Below are 15,393 nucleotides of genomic sequence, written 5' to 3'. Positions count from 1 at the left end.
GCGGAGGGAGGGGAGAAGGGGCGGGGGGCGCATGCGCAACAAAGCGGGCCTGTGACGTCTGACGTGGTCGCCGCGGGCGGGGCGGGGGCGCGAGAGGGCGACGCCCCCCCCCAAACCCCGCAGTCTCTGCTGGGTCTCCCTCAGGCGCGCCGCCGCCGGCGCGGCTTTCTCTTTGCCTCCCCCCGCAGTTAAGCGCGCTCCGTGGGCGGGGGGGGGGGGGAAGGTCCTGTCACCCGGGGTCAAAACAGTTGCTCTTTTCGGGAAACACGTGGTTGACGCTCTGCTGTTGGCGTTGTGGTTTTATCATTTTAATATATGCTCTTTAATATTTTTTTTTTTTAATCAGGGTTAGTGGCGCTCTCCGGAAAGAAATACAGTATATATATGTGCGTGTGTGTATCTTCTTGTTGTTGTTTAGTCGTGTCCGACTCTTCGTGACCCCCTGGACCAGAACACGCCAGGCACTCCTGTCTTCCACTCCTCCTGCAGTTTGGTCAGACTCAAGTTTGCAGCTTCGAGAACATAGTCCCACCATCTCGTCCTCTGTCGTCCCCTTCTCCTTGCGCCCTCCATCTTTCCCAACATCAGGGTCTTTTCCAGGGAGTCTTCTCTTCTCATGAGGTGGCCAAAGTATTGGAGCCTCAGCTTCAGGATCTGTCCTTCCAGTGAGCACTCAGGGCTGATTTCCTTCAGAATGGAGAGGTTTGATCTTCTTGCAGTCCATGGGACTCTCAAGAGTCTCCTCCAGCACCATAATTCAAAAGCATCAATTCTTCAGCGATCAGCCTTCTTTATGGTCCAGCTCTCACTTCCATACATCACTACTGGGAAAACCATGGCTTTTACTATACGGACCCTTGTTGGCAAGGTGATGTCTCTGCTTTTTAAGATGTTGTCTAGGTTTGCCATCACCACTAGGTGTGTGTATCTATATAATATCTATCTATGTATCTACTTATACCTATGCCTCCTGCCAACCTAGCAGTTCGAAAGCACATCAAAGTGCAAGCAGATAAATAGGCAGGAAGGTAAACGGCGTTTCCGTGCGCTGCTCTGGTTCGCCAGAAGCGGCTTAGTCATGCTGGCCACATGACTCGGAAGCCATACACCAGCTCCCCCGGCCAGTAAAGCGAGATGAGCGCCACAACCCCAGAGTCAGTCACGACTGGACCTAATGGTCAGGGGTCCCTTTACCTTTTTAATAGGTCAAGACAGGAGTGCCTGGCATGCTCTGATCCATGGGGTCACAAAGAGTCAGACACGACTAAACAACAATAGGTAGGTAGGTAGATACAGTGGTACCTCGGGTTACATATGCTTCAGGTTACAAACACTTCAGGTTACAGACTCCTCTAACCCAGAAATAGTACCTCGGGTTAAGCACTTTGCTTCAGGATGAGAACAGAAATCGTGCTCTGGTGGCGCAGCAGCAGCGGGAGGCCCCATTAGCTAAAGTGGTGCTTCAGGTTAAGAACGGACCTCCGGAACAAATTAAGTACGTAACCAGAGGTACCACTGTACAGATACACACACACACACACACACACACACACAAGCTAAATTAAAAAAGCAAACTTTATTAGGCCAATAGTGCTGCTTTACATCTCTGAAATCAATTTAGACATGCCTACTTGTGCGCTGCAATGACTTAAGACATTTTCTGAACAGGTGGTGGTGTCCACATTGGTTGCCCTAAGCAGTGAGAAGATTAAAACACCTTTAAAGTTACTATCCCTGCTCCTGAGACGGAGAACACCCACCCACGGACACATCTTGCTGTGTAAGTGTCAGAGCCAAGAAAATTAATAATGAACCTTGAAAAGCACATAAGAGGCTTTAAGGAATGGACACCCATGGAAGACCTCAAGCAAGCCATAGTGTCCATGCTGGAAACCCATGCTTTAAAAGATGATTATTAATTTAGTATATGTGTTATGAAAGCTAAGACATTTGTAATTTATAGCAATTAGTTGATAATACTGTTTCAACAGTGGAACCATGCTGAAAGGTTCTCTGCACCATTTCCGCTCCAGCATCAAGCTAAGGGTTAAAAAGAAAAAAGAAAGTTCCATACATTTACAGCAGCTGTTCACTGTGCTGATTAGCTTTGTGATGTTGTGAACTGACCAACCCACACAGGCCCCTTTGCTGCACCTTTTTAAAGAAGTTGCATACTGTAGGAACCATTTACTGTACTTCATTTTGTGTTTTAGAATGTTTGTATTTGGGTTGTGTAAGTACATTTTAAGAGAGTGAAATATTTGAACTTAAGACCACACCCCTTTGCAAAACACTCAAATCACGATGCAACAAAGCAACAAATAACAAATGCAATTAAAACAATTATTTCCGTCTTGAGAAATTGTAAAATATTTTAGTTTACAAATAAAGCAGTTGGACACACTGACACAGAGTAGGATGAACTATGGTTTTTAGCATGTTCACAGTCTATCTTAAAACATGATATCCTGATATCCTGACCAGAAAGGTTTCTTCTTAAGAATCACTACTGGAAGTTAATGATGCCTACAAGCGGATAGCAACTGTGTAAGATATTATCCAGTTTTTTTAAAAAAATGCAACCTAAGCAAAAAATAATTCAAAGCAATGGGCTGGATCCAGACTCCTGTGGAAAGGGAAAAGGAACAATATCCAGAGGAGGCTCCCATTGGAGTAAGGAGGATAGAGGTGGGTTTCATTAATTAATCTCCTACACTCTTGAACTGAGTTCTCTGCCACTCTGGCAGGCAGAGCAGGGGAGGGAGAAAAGGCCAGAATTGACAACTCTTCTTCCAGCAGAGTGCCATGTACTCAATATTTTTAAGTGCAAAGATTGATGTGCCCAAATTTGCAAAAATGGCTATTAACTATCTGTAAAGTACATCTGAACACTCACACTCATGACAAATATTTAATGCACAATAGTCTACCCCAAAGATCAGTAGTAAAGGTTTCATCCATGTGCTGAGAGAGTCTGGAGAGCTTCTCACCCCCGAAATTTCCTCCCTTTTTATGTCTCCCAACCCTGCTCCAGAAGGCTAGAACAACATGGAAAGAATGAGAGAGCAGTAGGAATAAGGGAATTTGCCCTTTGACCTCCCACTCATGCAAGCATCTACTGGATCAAAAGTGTCATTTGTTGGCAGAGGGACAGAGTTTGATACAATCCTGTATTTTATTTTTTTAATTTTTTAAGAAACTAGGCACACATTGGCTTAGATTTTAGAGGCCCCCATGAAAGGACTACCACTTGGGATGCTCCAGCCAATGGAAAGGGGGATGGAGGCAGTTTTTGCTAGTTGACCGTTCTGTGTCTTTCAAATTTACTGCAGGAGGCCGGGGAACAATATGGGAGAAGTCACCCATCTTCGGCCAGCTGGAGACTCTGCTGGATTGGAATACCTTCCGTGCACAAAACACGTCCTGTGCACAGATAATAAACAACTTGGGAACCAATGAGAAAAACAAAAATTTAGAAGTGCCCCTGAAGTCATTTTATCTAAAACTAACAATGACCTTCTGTACTGACAAATGGGGGTCAAGGGAATTATCATGGGAAGAGTGACTATATATGCTGCAAGTCTGCTCCTAGTCCCTTTATCCACAGTAAGTGTTATGTCTACACCAAGTCAAGTAGACAAAGCAGTTTTCTAACTTATCATGTACTTCACGCTAAGAGATACACAGCTGTGCCTTCCAAGCAGGGTAACTTTATTGCTCTAGTTCACTGACAGCACATCTACATCTATCTCAGTGATACGTGGCATAGCTCTAGCAGCAGAGAGTAATTTTCCTGGAGCCAATAAAAATGTTTCTTTTCTATTATGGAAAAAAACTTTCTCCCCACAGAAAGTTTCAAAGTCACATAACAACAGAGTTAGTTATAAGAAAGAGAAATTGGGGCTTTCATTTAAAATATGTGTTGGGCAAAATAAATTTCCTTGCGAAAACATTAATTTCTTAGAAACATTGTAGTCGTGTTTTGTTTTTAAAGGGCAGTCACAACCCAAGGCTTTGGTCAGTCACAAGTGCTTCAGCATACTTCAGCATAAGTATGCCTGGACTGGAAACCAAGTATTGCTGATGTATCTATGAAGACCTTTATTACAATGGACTGGTTCACACCAGATTTCTTTTTTCCATGTGAGTGCTCCAGGCTGTCACCACCACCATGTTCATATGGACAAATAATGTGTAAAAATAACCAATCATACAGTCAGCAGCATTTAACCTAATGTGATTTCTGCCCCCCACAGCTATACAATAAGACTGTAACTGTGGTTGCTTTTATACATTGTTTGTCTTCATAAATATGCACTCAAGAATGATCATGATAACTCATGCAGCTAAAAACGTATTTTGTGAACCAGCCCTAAGATTCTTTGCGGTATAGAAGAATGCATTTATGAAGACGTGGAATAAAAATCCATCAGTTACTCTGAAGGAAAAATCAGTACAAATAAAATTTATTCTTTAAGGACAAAAAGTCATTTGGTTTCGACCCCTGATATAATCACTCTGCTATTAAGGCGTCAGATTTCTATGGGGCACAATAAATGATCAGCAGTGTGAGACACGCAATGTGAAATAACTCAAATATCGTAGCTGCCTGAAATAAACTGGAAATAAAGGGAACTGTGTAATTGCTTTCAAAATATTACAAGGATAATTATATATTATAGTCAGACTTTCTAGGCATTTCAATAGAATCAGCAGGAACAGAATTTATACCAACTGCAAGGCCGGAACGCCTTGAGGAAAGCTCAGAAGCAGGGATATAGCGCAATTCTTTGCGAGGAAGTTTTACTGGGGTTACTCCTTGAAGCTGTGTCATAGTGTCTCTCGCCTGAGAAGGACAACACACTTGTGGGTGAGATTTTGCAGGCTGGCATACTTTCCCTGCTTGCTCTTCGTGACTGATGGATGTGTTGGGTCCCAGTTCTGCAGCTTCCTCTTCAAATCTGTATGAATTCTGTTGTGCTCCTAAATCACCCTTTGGGGAGTTTATTTCTTTTAATTTCCCTGTTGGTGTGGATGTCCGTTTGAATTCTTCTGACAAGGTAATTACTTCTTCTCGATTCAGTATCCCATCACTGGAACAATTACCTAAAAAGAAATATTGTTTAAAATGCTGTTGGCTTGGATGCTTTGGGGGAACTATTATGGTTTGTTCTGTTTTGTAATGTTATGAATCTAACTTGGTTCAGCTGTTTGCTGTTATTACAGTATCCCCCGAGGGTGTTAATTAATAAATGAAAAACACTGCTAGCTAAAAAAACAAAAAGAGTAAAATATACTGAGATCCCTAGTTACCTTGCTGGAAAACAGAAGGGCTCGCTGCATTCATGGAAGGAAGTGTAGTTTAGCAGGGGCTCCTGCTGGAGGAAACGGCTGGGAAATTATTTTTGCCCATTTCCCCTGCAGCCCCCAACACCAACTCTCAAGCTGTTGCAGAAGGCCCCCGCCCAATAGTGGGAAAATCAGGGAGCATGGGGAAAATCATTGAAAACTGTCTTCCCTCATCTCCATTTCTGAGTACGAACTTAATGATCCAAGTCTGCAAAAGTTAAAGGGGTAAAATGTTTTTTTATGCATCTGAAACCTCTTAAGAAAATTAAAGAGACCTGAAATCTAAAATATCCTCTGTACTGATAATGTTAAAATAAATCCAACTTCATTGTGATTTAATAGGAGTTTTGCTACCAAGCTGAGTAAGAGTTACATTGCAGCTATGTATGTTTTAGAATTACAATACTTCTAATATTTACTTTGTGTCAGAGGATTGTGTATTGATTCTGCGACCAGTTCCTTTAATTTCTTCTTTAATTCACGGCTAGTTTTCTTATAGAAGAACAAGTCTCTTTCCAGTTGTTGGACTTTAGTTTCATACGTCTTAAAAGTTTCTGCAATACTCTCCCCATCTTCTTCTAGAAAGACAGAACAAAGTTTAGAGTCAAACTTCATTATAGCATTATAGCACAAACAGAGTTGCGGATAGTGTATACTGAATCTCATTTGTAATTTGTCTCAAAGTGTAAATGTTACATGCTACAGTATGTTTAAATGTATAAATCTAAGAATCACGTTCTAGCAGCAGAAAGATAGGTATTGTTCTTACCAATGAAAACGAGATTAGCAGTGGAGGGAGGGAAGGAGAGATGGAGGAAAGAAAAATAACTGAAGCTGTAGAGAGAGAAAATGATAATCACAATACTAATACTAATACTTCAGCTCAAAGGAAGATGATCATTAACAAGTTTAAGATGTGACTTATTTGAAAGGTGGGGGGAAATATTAAGCAAATCTGAACATTTGCATTCTTATAGAATAGGGTAGGGAACCCAGATAATTTTACTTTCAATACTTCTGCTTGTTACAATTATGTTTTGTATCTTAAAATAAAATCCAACGCCTGGTGGGCCAGGCATTGTCTGGCTGCCTAAATCTGGGTAGGAATTTGTGGAGATGAGGATAGGATTCTTGGACATTATATCCTTGGATCGTAAGAGAGTGAAGTGATAATGGAATATTTGAAGCGAAATTTGTAATTTCATACTACTGTAAAATATATAAATCTTACATGTCATATGAACGTTTCTGATGGAATTACACTTTTAGTAGTAACTAGATATAATTTCAAAATTAGGAATAGTAGAAGAATCCTGTTGGATCAGACTGACATCCTGCTTCCCACGATCATTATTAACCAGATGTTACTTCAAAGTTCTCAAAGACAAAATACCTTTGCAATGAAGCAATATTAACTGCATCTTTTGCTCATGTTCTTTCTGTTGGAGAGTCAGACGCCTGTCACACTGAAGCATGAGATGCTCAAGTGCCGATTCAAGCTCTCTTACTATGTTCTCTTTTTCCGTTACCCTCATTCCCATTTCTTCTGCCTGCAGTTGCAATTTGCGTTCAGTCTCACGGAGACCGACAACCTAAAAAAGAAACAGCCATTCCTTTTTCCAAATCAAAGCATCCCTGGCCATGGAAATCAGGCAACCACACTTCAAAATAATAATGAAAAATGGAGGTCATATTTGTAATGAGTCCAAGTATGAAATAATATGATGGAAAGCTAATACATTACTGTACATCTTTCACCGTTTATATAGTCTCACTAATAAGATATTCTGAGTCCCATACTGTACTTGAGTTGAAAGTCAATTGAATCATCCAATCCAAACGTCCCAGGAAACATATAATTTATTAACTCCATCTTAGATTCCACAACTGTCAAACTTCCAAAAAGAAAAACAAACAGAAACAAAACATACTGGGCTTTATCTATGGCTACGCTACATGTATTTATCAAGAGGACAATATACAGTTAGTGATTCTCAGAGTGGACCTGGTTAAGTTAATAGAGTTAAATGTGTGTACTCTGAGTAGGGACTCGGGTGGCGCTGTGGTCTAAACCACAGAGCCTAGGACTTGCCGACCAGAAGGTCAGCGGTTTGAATCCCCGCAACAGGGTGAGCTTACCGTTGCTTGGTCCTTGCTCCTGCCAACCTAGCAATTTGAAAGCACGTCAAAGTGCAAGTAGATAAATAGGTACCGCTCTGGAAGGGAAGGTAAACAGCGTTTCCATGCGCTGCCCTGGTTTCACCAGAAGCAGCTTAGTCATGCTGGCCACATGATCCAGAAAAACTGTCTGTGGACAAACATTGGCTCCCTTGACCAGTAAAGTGAGATGAGTGCCGCAACGCCAGAGTCGTTCGCGACTGGACTGAACTGTCAGGGGTCCTTTACCTTTACCTTACTCTGAGTATGACACAATATCACTCATAGTTTGCAAGGTAATCTTTTATGATGGCGTGGGGAACCTTTTCTTCTCTCAAAGGCTACATTGCCCCAGAGATAATCTGTTAGGGGCCAAAGCCTGTGGTGGTTAGGGCCAGAGTTCTGACATCCCTATTTCTCACCCTCACTCACAGTGGGCTGCCAGGACAGGGCAACATCACCCTTGCCTGAGCTTTAACCTGATCGCTTGCAGAGGTCTTTCCCTTTTCCCCCTTCCACCCTCAATTGCTTTCTCACTGCCACACTTTTCTTCTTCTGGGTTCCTACCAACCAGCCCATGAAAAGAGAACAAGGGCTTACCCATGCTTCAGAATATATAGTATGTATGAAATACACTCTATTCAGAATTAAGTATCTTCACAACGATCACTAATTAGCAAAAGAAAGTTCTCCATGAAGCCATTTTATGCCAACAGAAAGAATGTTCAGGATTTTCTCTGTTATAAATTGTTCAAACAACAAACCTTATGAAAATACTTTAAAAGAATTGCTCTCAGCTCTGTAGCAGACAAGGAAACCAACTTTCCCATCACATTGGCCTCACTCTGTGTGAGGATTTGAGAGGAAGCTCTGATGGAGTCCTGATGATTCTGGATACTTTCATTCTTGTAAGCGATGGCAGCTTCTAAGGTTTCAATCCCTTCTTCAAGCTGAAATAAAACATGTTCCTCCTGGCAAGAGAGCAGAGATTATCCCACTGTACTTTAATTCCCAAAAGTGTATTTACATGATTAGCTTTTCTTAAGTGCCTTTTATTGGTAAAGTGTTCTTATTCTGTTGTTTGCAACAGAATCTGGTATCTGGCTGCTTGGTCATATACAGTGGTACCTCGGGTTAAGTACTTAAATCGTTTCGGAGGTCCGTACTTAACCTGAAACTGTTCTTAACCTGAAGCACCACTTTATCCAATGGGGCCTCCTGCTGCTGCCCAAAAGGCTCAAAAGGCAATGGCCGGACTGTTGGGACTCACAAAGACAAGAACCAAAAGATACCCAGAAACAACTTGGGCTTTCCCTGCCTCTACATTGAGGTGGCGGCAGTACTACCAGGCAGGGTTGCTGAAGTGTAGGTGGGGGATCTTTTGCAATATAACGAAAAATCCTTCACACGATTGGCAGCGTGGAGTAAGATTTCTCATACTGCCAACCTGTGGTCAAAAGCCCCCAAATTATTTACATGTAGGAAAATCAGCCCAGAGATACAAGTGGCAATAGTATCCATTCCTCATGTAGGTTCACTTCAATGTCAGACTTCTAAAATTGTGCTATTAAAGTACATCCTGGTGCTCTGAATGCTTCCTGAGAATCAAGTCTCATTGAGTTGAATGACCTTACTACAATGTATGTATGCGCTGAATTCAGTGTTATTTAGATAGGTATCCTCACAATTATTTTTTAAACTGTGTTTTGAAAAACTCTGGGGTTCATTTCTATAATAGTATTTCCAAACACTAGCTCTTTAGCTACCATTAATATAAAAGAGTCATTCCGACTGGTTGATAATTGTGCTTAACTGAATGGAAAAGTTTACTTACTTCTGGTGACAACACTCGGCCATTCTTCAGTTTCTCATCCACACTATTCCTTCTGTTCAACAGCTGATCCCTTTCCTTTTGTAGAGCCTGGATCTCTCCCATAATCTTTTCTTGCTCATCAGTGCTGCTGCTCTGAAGCTGCATATTTTTGTCACACAACTCCTGATTCAGCATACTCAGACGAGTCGATAATCTTAAGCTGTCTTTATTGAGGGCCTATAAAGCCACAATTGAAAACAGAATCTATTTTAGGATAACTCCTTCCCGAAATAGAACATAATAGCCACTTTATTAGAGAGTGTTTGATGACAAAACAATACAATGAATATGGTATATATCATGCCTATGGAAACTCTGCACTTGCAGAAGTTTTAGCAACTGACACACAAATCCTTCCAAAGTTCACTGACAGTATAGGGTTGGATCCAGAGCTAACTGAATGTAACAGGGCTGGATTCCCATGGCTTCTCAAAGTCAGGGGACTGTGCTGGATGGGGCTGAGGGAGCGATCCCAGCGAGCTGAGCTCCTGCTTGTGAAAGCTGCCTCTGCTCCATTTTCAGAGATCTTCCTTCCCTTCAACTTGTGTTGCAGCTCTCCCTAATCAGAAGGGCATAGCTGTCAACCTTCCCTTTTTTTTGCGGGAAATCCCCTTATTCCAGTGCCGTTTCCTGCTGCTTCCCGCTGCTATCCCGGATTGTTAGATATCCCGTAGACTGTCCCCGGGACAGGTGAGGCTGCTGATCCCTTATTTTCAAATCTGAAAGTTGACAGCTATGCAGAAAGGTCCTGAGGTGGAGCATCTTTGCAATACATTTGAGTTACATTAAGGATTTCTTAGAAAGCCATCATCTACTGAAAGGAGAGCACACCAGGGAAGCAGGCAGGCAGACTTCCTCAGCTGGCTGTCTGGTGACAGATCCAGGGGGAAATCTTCAAGACTCTCTTTTCATTGCAAATAAAAAGAGGTGTCCATAGATAGAGAGAGATGTGTGTGCATTGGTAAAGAAATACCTGCACACTTGCCCAGTTTGGAAAAAAATGGTAATGGAGGGTGTGTATGTACTAAGCACATTCATCCCCATCGAAGAGTGCTCACTAGTGTGGATGTGTGGTTTAGGAATTAGGCAGAAAATGTAAAATGCACACATTGAAAACTGGATCTGAGCTAGCCATAATGTGAGATCTCACCCCGTATGGGCATAGCCCAAATTTACAAAAAAAAGGTAGGGGAGAGTTATGTCTATTTTGCCTGAACCTCAACCTCTAGACCATAGCAGCACAGTGCTAACTGCTTTCACTAACACCATGTAGGGCAGGCAACTCCAAACTCGGCCCTCCAGATGATTTGGGACTACAATTCCCATCATCCCTGACCACTGGTCCTGTTAGCTAGGGAAGATGGGAGTTGTAGTCCCAAAACATCTGGAGGGCTGAGGTTGGGGATGCCTGTAGGGGAATGGCAGGATGCTGCCAAGGGAAGAGGGGCTGGAGTCTGGGCCAGTGATCTGTGGGGAACTGTACCAGCCAGGAGGTAAGAGCTGGAGGCAGGGGAAGCTTCAGAGCCAAAGCCTGGCCAGGCAAGTGAAGTGGGTGTTTCACCATTGTCTCCTGCACTACTGTCTCCCAGATAATTGAAGTGGGAAGAGCACAAGCAACTTCCACGCAGTCTGAGGCTGCATGCATGGCACCTTTTGGGGGAAAATACATAAACTGATGGAGGGGAAGTGGTCTCTTGTTGCTGCAACTGCTCCATAGAGCGCAGACCTGGAAATAGCTGCCTACACACAAGACTGGTGCGCGTGAGCCATAGAAATGACTGTAAGTGGTCAGCTTTGACAATAAAGAGTTAACTATCTGCCACGTGCTTTTGTTTTGCTGGGGAGCATCCATGACACCTCTTCAGTTAGACAGCAGCAAGCATTATTACAAAAATAAGGCACCTGGCTGGATCTCAGTTTTTTAATTTCCAAATGGCTCTTCTCTTGTGTCAGCACTTCTTTCTTGGAAATGATAGCTTCTCTTCTCTTTAAATCTTCCTCCAAATTTTTTAACTCTTGCCGCTGATGCAAAACTTTCTCTAGCTCTTCATCCAGCCATTTCTTCTTCTCTTCTAATTTCTTTATCAAGGCAAGGAAGAAAACAGAGGAATATTGTATATGTTCATAAATATATTCTCAGATACATAGTCTTCAACAAAGTCACTTTCCCCACATTAAAAAAAAGAAGCACAATCTCAGATTTCTTGGACAAGACCTAATATTGACATGTCTAAAAGGGGAGGAACTAAGACCAGACAGTTGTTTGGTTTCAGTTGACTAAGTAGTGAACTGCCATCTAGATATTTAATTCAATGAAATAAACTGATAATCAATCAACTCTACACACTGGAAAACCTCAGTAAAAGGACAGTTTCATATGAAACCTTTGTATATAGATCAAATTACAAAAAAACCCAAAACACTCAGTTGGATCCAGACTTACAGTAGGGACATTATGACCTTATGGAGTCTCTTTCTAGAGGGTCATTCCATGCCAAATCACCTGATTTTAACACTTGACCATGCTCTCACGACTCAGATTTTCTTCATTTTGTGTGTGTAGATACCTATCAGATAACCTCAAATTAATTTTTTAAGATTTTTTGGTCCAAAATTGGGCACAGGAGAATTTTGATTTTTGCATGATTTAGGCTAATGCAATTTCTGCATCAGTTTAGAACAAAAACTTCCTGTTTCACTTACAGTGGTGCCCCGCAAGACGAATGCCTCGCAAGACGAAAAACTCGCTAGATGAAAGGGTTTTGCGTTTTTTGAGCTGCTTCGCAAGACGAATTTCCCTATGGGCTTGCTTCACAAGACGAAAACGTCTTGCAAGTTTGCTTCCTTTTTCTTAACACTGTTAATACAGTTGCGACTTGACTTCGAGGAGCAACTCATAGAACGCGGTGTGGTAGCCTTTTTTGAGGTTTTTGAAGACTTTGGTGATTTTTGAAGCTTTTCCAAAACTTCTTTTGCAGCCATTTGGTAAGTTAAACTTTTAAAACTTTTTTTTTGGGGGGTTGGATTTTGGGTTGGGGTGTTTGGAATTCAAGGACTTGGTGTTGGGGGGGGATTTGCAAGAATCTGGAAGCTTGTGTGTGTTTTTCTGCATTTTTATGATTTTCTGTGACCATTGGGCCACTCTGCTGTTTTTTAAAAAAAATTATGGATTTGAATTTCTGTGTGGTGGGTGGCTGGGGGAACAGTTGAGGAGGGGGTTGCAAGAATCTGGAAGCTTGTGTGGTTTTTTCTGCATTTTTATGATTTTCTGTGACCATTGGGCCATTCTGCTGTTTTTTTTAAAAAATTCTGGATTTGAATTTCTGTGTGGTCGGTGGCTGGGGAGGTTGAGGAGGGGGTTCTTCAGCAAGAAGCAAAGAGTGAAAGAGGAACCTTCTTCGAGTTGTCCCCCAGAGTCTTAGAAAATGTACTGTACACTTCGTTGATTTTTAAATGTTTTTCTGTCATGTTTAGAAACTTAATTTATTGTTCCTTCAATTTTTGAAGTGCTCTTTACAGTATGTGTGACTTTAAAGAGCAGTTAATAAACTCTTGTTGTACCAAATTTGGCTTTGTTTGGACTTTTTTTGACCATAGGAACGCATTAATTGAATTTCAATGCATTCCTATGGGATTTCGTGCTTCGCAAGACGAAAAATTCGCTAGACGAAAAAAACTCGCGGAACGAATTAATTTCGTCTTGCGAGGCACCACTGTATTTTTCAACCGACTGGGCTTATTTTGGTATCAAAATAAAGCTAATTGTGGTCTCTTTCAAAATAAGGTATAAAAATGGAATTAAGTGCCACAGAAAAGGGCCACTGACCATTCAAAGTGAATTTTTGTCATTTTATTCCCGGTAGGTTCGATAAAGCCTCTCCTCTTGCAAAAAGGAGCGGGGTTGTGGGCGGGACCCAATGTCTGCCTCATGCAGGGGGCGTTGCTCCCTGTTCCCCCCACTCACCTGGCTGGCGCACCTCGCCCACAGGTAAGCCCCCAATCGGGTGGCTTGGAGGGGGCAGGGTTTGCAGCTCAACCTGCTGCTGCGCCAGCCATGCGGCCTCATTTTCCGCCTTCCCGTCGCGAGTCACCCACCTTCCACTCCCTTAGAGCTCAGGGTTTTGGTTTTTTCTCTTGGCCTTGCTATGGACCTTAGGTTGGTCGCCCAGGGGGCTTGGTAGGAATTTTTTTCCATTTGGCATTAGGCCTTGTGGTTTTCTCGCCTACCTCGTAGCAATCGTCACAACTTTCTTGGTATTGGTGGGTAGGTTAGGCACTGGAATGTGTTTGTGGTGTGTGGAAGGGCTAGGTGTGGCCATCGCCTACGCCTTCAATTTTGGGTATTCCATTAAAGGAATCCGGTGGTCGTGGATCCTGTCCGATGCCTGTGTGGCAGGAGGCCATGGCACGACCCTCGGTAACATCAGGGGAGAGCTTATAGTTGTATTAGCATCAACAGGCTCCCCCGACTGGTGAATAAACCCCCTTTTAGGCTCAACCCTCTTCGAGTGGGTGGAGTCAATTGTCGTGATCCAGTGCCTAAGCCAATACTTTTTCACTTGCTGTAATCAATAAAGTTGTGGCCTTTTCTTGCCCATTAACCTTATATTACGTGTCCGTGTGTCTTCATTTCACTAAGTGGGGATCGGGTCCTCAAACCACAAGCCATTGTGCGCAAACTACAACTAACACGCCTATTCTACTTTTGTTGTAGAATGGGCTAACCATGTACTTCTTATGTTTTAAAAATAAGGAGGGTGTTTTTGTGGTTATAAAATAAATAGATTTTTAGGTATTCCCCCCCCCCCCCAATTTTTAAATACTTTTTTTGGACAGGTTTAAGGGCTCTTTGAGCCTGAAATAACTCACACATTTGTGAGAATAGTTAAAATTGTACCCTCTGATGTTACAATGTCATCTGAAGTTATTTTAAAAATTAAGTTTTATTGATTATTTAATTAAAAAAACCAAACCTCTCAGAGCCCTTGTTCATTTTTGTGTGTAAAACACTTCTGCAATGATATGGTCAAAGCTATTTTGTTTCCCATACAGTGGTACCTCGGGTTAAGAACTTAATTCGTTCTGGAGGTCTGTTCTTAACCTGAAACTGTTCTTAACCTGAAGCACCACTTTAGCTAATGGGGCCTCCCACTGCTGCCACGCCGCTGGAACACGATTTCTGTTCTCATCCTGAAGCAAAGTTCTTAACCCGATGTACTATTTCTGGGTTAGCGGAGTCTGTAACCTGAAGCGCATGTAACCTGAAGTGTATGTAACCCGAGGTACCACTGTACATGAAATATGGTCAACAATGCTGTTTTGATCACTGTATGCAATATGACCTTTCTGAATCAGCAAGAAAAAATGTATTCATTTATTTTTGTACTTTAAGAATGTCTAACAAGTTTCTTGCGAATGAAACCAAAGGATTTGGGCAATAAGTGTCAGACTCAAGGTGCCAGGTGATTTGGTGTGGAATGACCCTAGAGCAACAGGAGTGGCAACCATAAAAGGCACCCTGTACTATATCCCCACCCTTTTCTGTTGAAAAGGTATATATGGATGACTCTGTGTTAACAGAGGAGGGGAGCAGAGAAAATTGATGCAGATTACTTTGTAAACATGTCCACACAGCACAAACAGCAACTCCTGTGTTAAGCAACAATATTGTCAGAAGGAATGCAAAGGAATGCACCTTTGCAAAGTGTTATATATAAAAGCGCTCTGCAAAAAAAGAACCCTGCGTATTTCAAGCCCTACATGTCAACATAGTCTCCATCTGTGTGGCTTGCAGGGTAGTGTACATGTTGAGAATTGCATCTCAAGCTTTTTAGTAATTGCTTAATCAACCAGAGGGTTTTTAATGGTACAGTTAAAAATTGGTTGATTAAGCTTGCCAAATAACTGAAACACTGTAATGCCTTGTTGTCGTTGTTTTCAATTAGAGAAGCATTTTTTTCTTGTGAATTTCTATTAAAAAAATTAAGTTATCAAGTTGCAGCCCTTGAGCTATA

General features: G+C 42.0%; 1 protein-coding gene and 2 long non-coding RNA genes across 5 annotated transcripts in view; 2 read left to right on the top strand and 1 right to left on the bottom strand.

Annotated features, from left to right (window-relative positions):
• The window catches only part of LOC309542799, a 390,515-nt gene that overhangs the window by 334,472 nt on the left and 40,650 nt on the right, over positions 1 to 15,393 (top strand). The window lies entirely within an intron of this gene.
• On the top strand, positions 1,088 to 3,471 carry LOC309542761. Its single transcript, XR_014224402.1, has 2 exons — positions 1,088 to 1,780; positions 3,333 to 3,471. It is a non-coding gene; the product is annotated as an uncharacterized lncRNA (long non-coding RNA).
• The window catches only part of KIF27 (kinesin family member 27), a 33,220-nt gene continuing 19,386 nt past the window's right edge, over positions 1,560 to 15,393 (bottom strand). For 2 of the 3 annotated variants that reach the window (XM_082241496.1, XM_082241497.1), the window contains exons 13-18: positions 11,282 to 11,458; positions 9,341 to 9,556; positions 8,271 to 8,477; positions 6,743 to 6,941; positions 5,769 to 5,927; positions 1,560 to 5,106 (exon numbers count right to left, since the gene is read on the bottom strand). In XM_082241496.1, the coding sequence (XP_082097622.1) occupies positions 4,670 to 5,106; positions 5,769 to 5,927; positions 6,743 to 6,941; positions 8,271 to 8,477; positions 9,341 to 9,556; positions 11,282 to 11,458 (1,395 nt within the window). In that variant the 3' untranslated portion in view covers positions 1,560 to 4,669. The remainder of the gene's footprint in view (positions 5,107 to 5,768; positions 5,928 to 6,742; positions 6,942 to 8,270; positions 8,478 to 9,340; positions 9,557 to 11,281; positions 11,459 to 15,393) is intronic. The other variant, XM_082241498.1, reaches the window with a different exon arrangement.

This window comes from Podarcis vaucheri (assembly GCF_965113315.1).
Source record: "Podarcis vaucheri genome assembly, chromosome: 11".
In the NCBI taxonomy this organism is placed as follows: Eukaryota; Metazoa; Chordata; class Lepidosauria; order Squamata; family Lacertidae; genus Podarcis; species Podarcis vaucheri.
The sequence above is the reverse complement of the archived record's forward strand: the minus strand, read 5'-3'. Positions and strand labels throughout refer to the sequence as shown.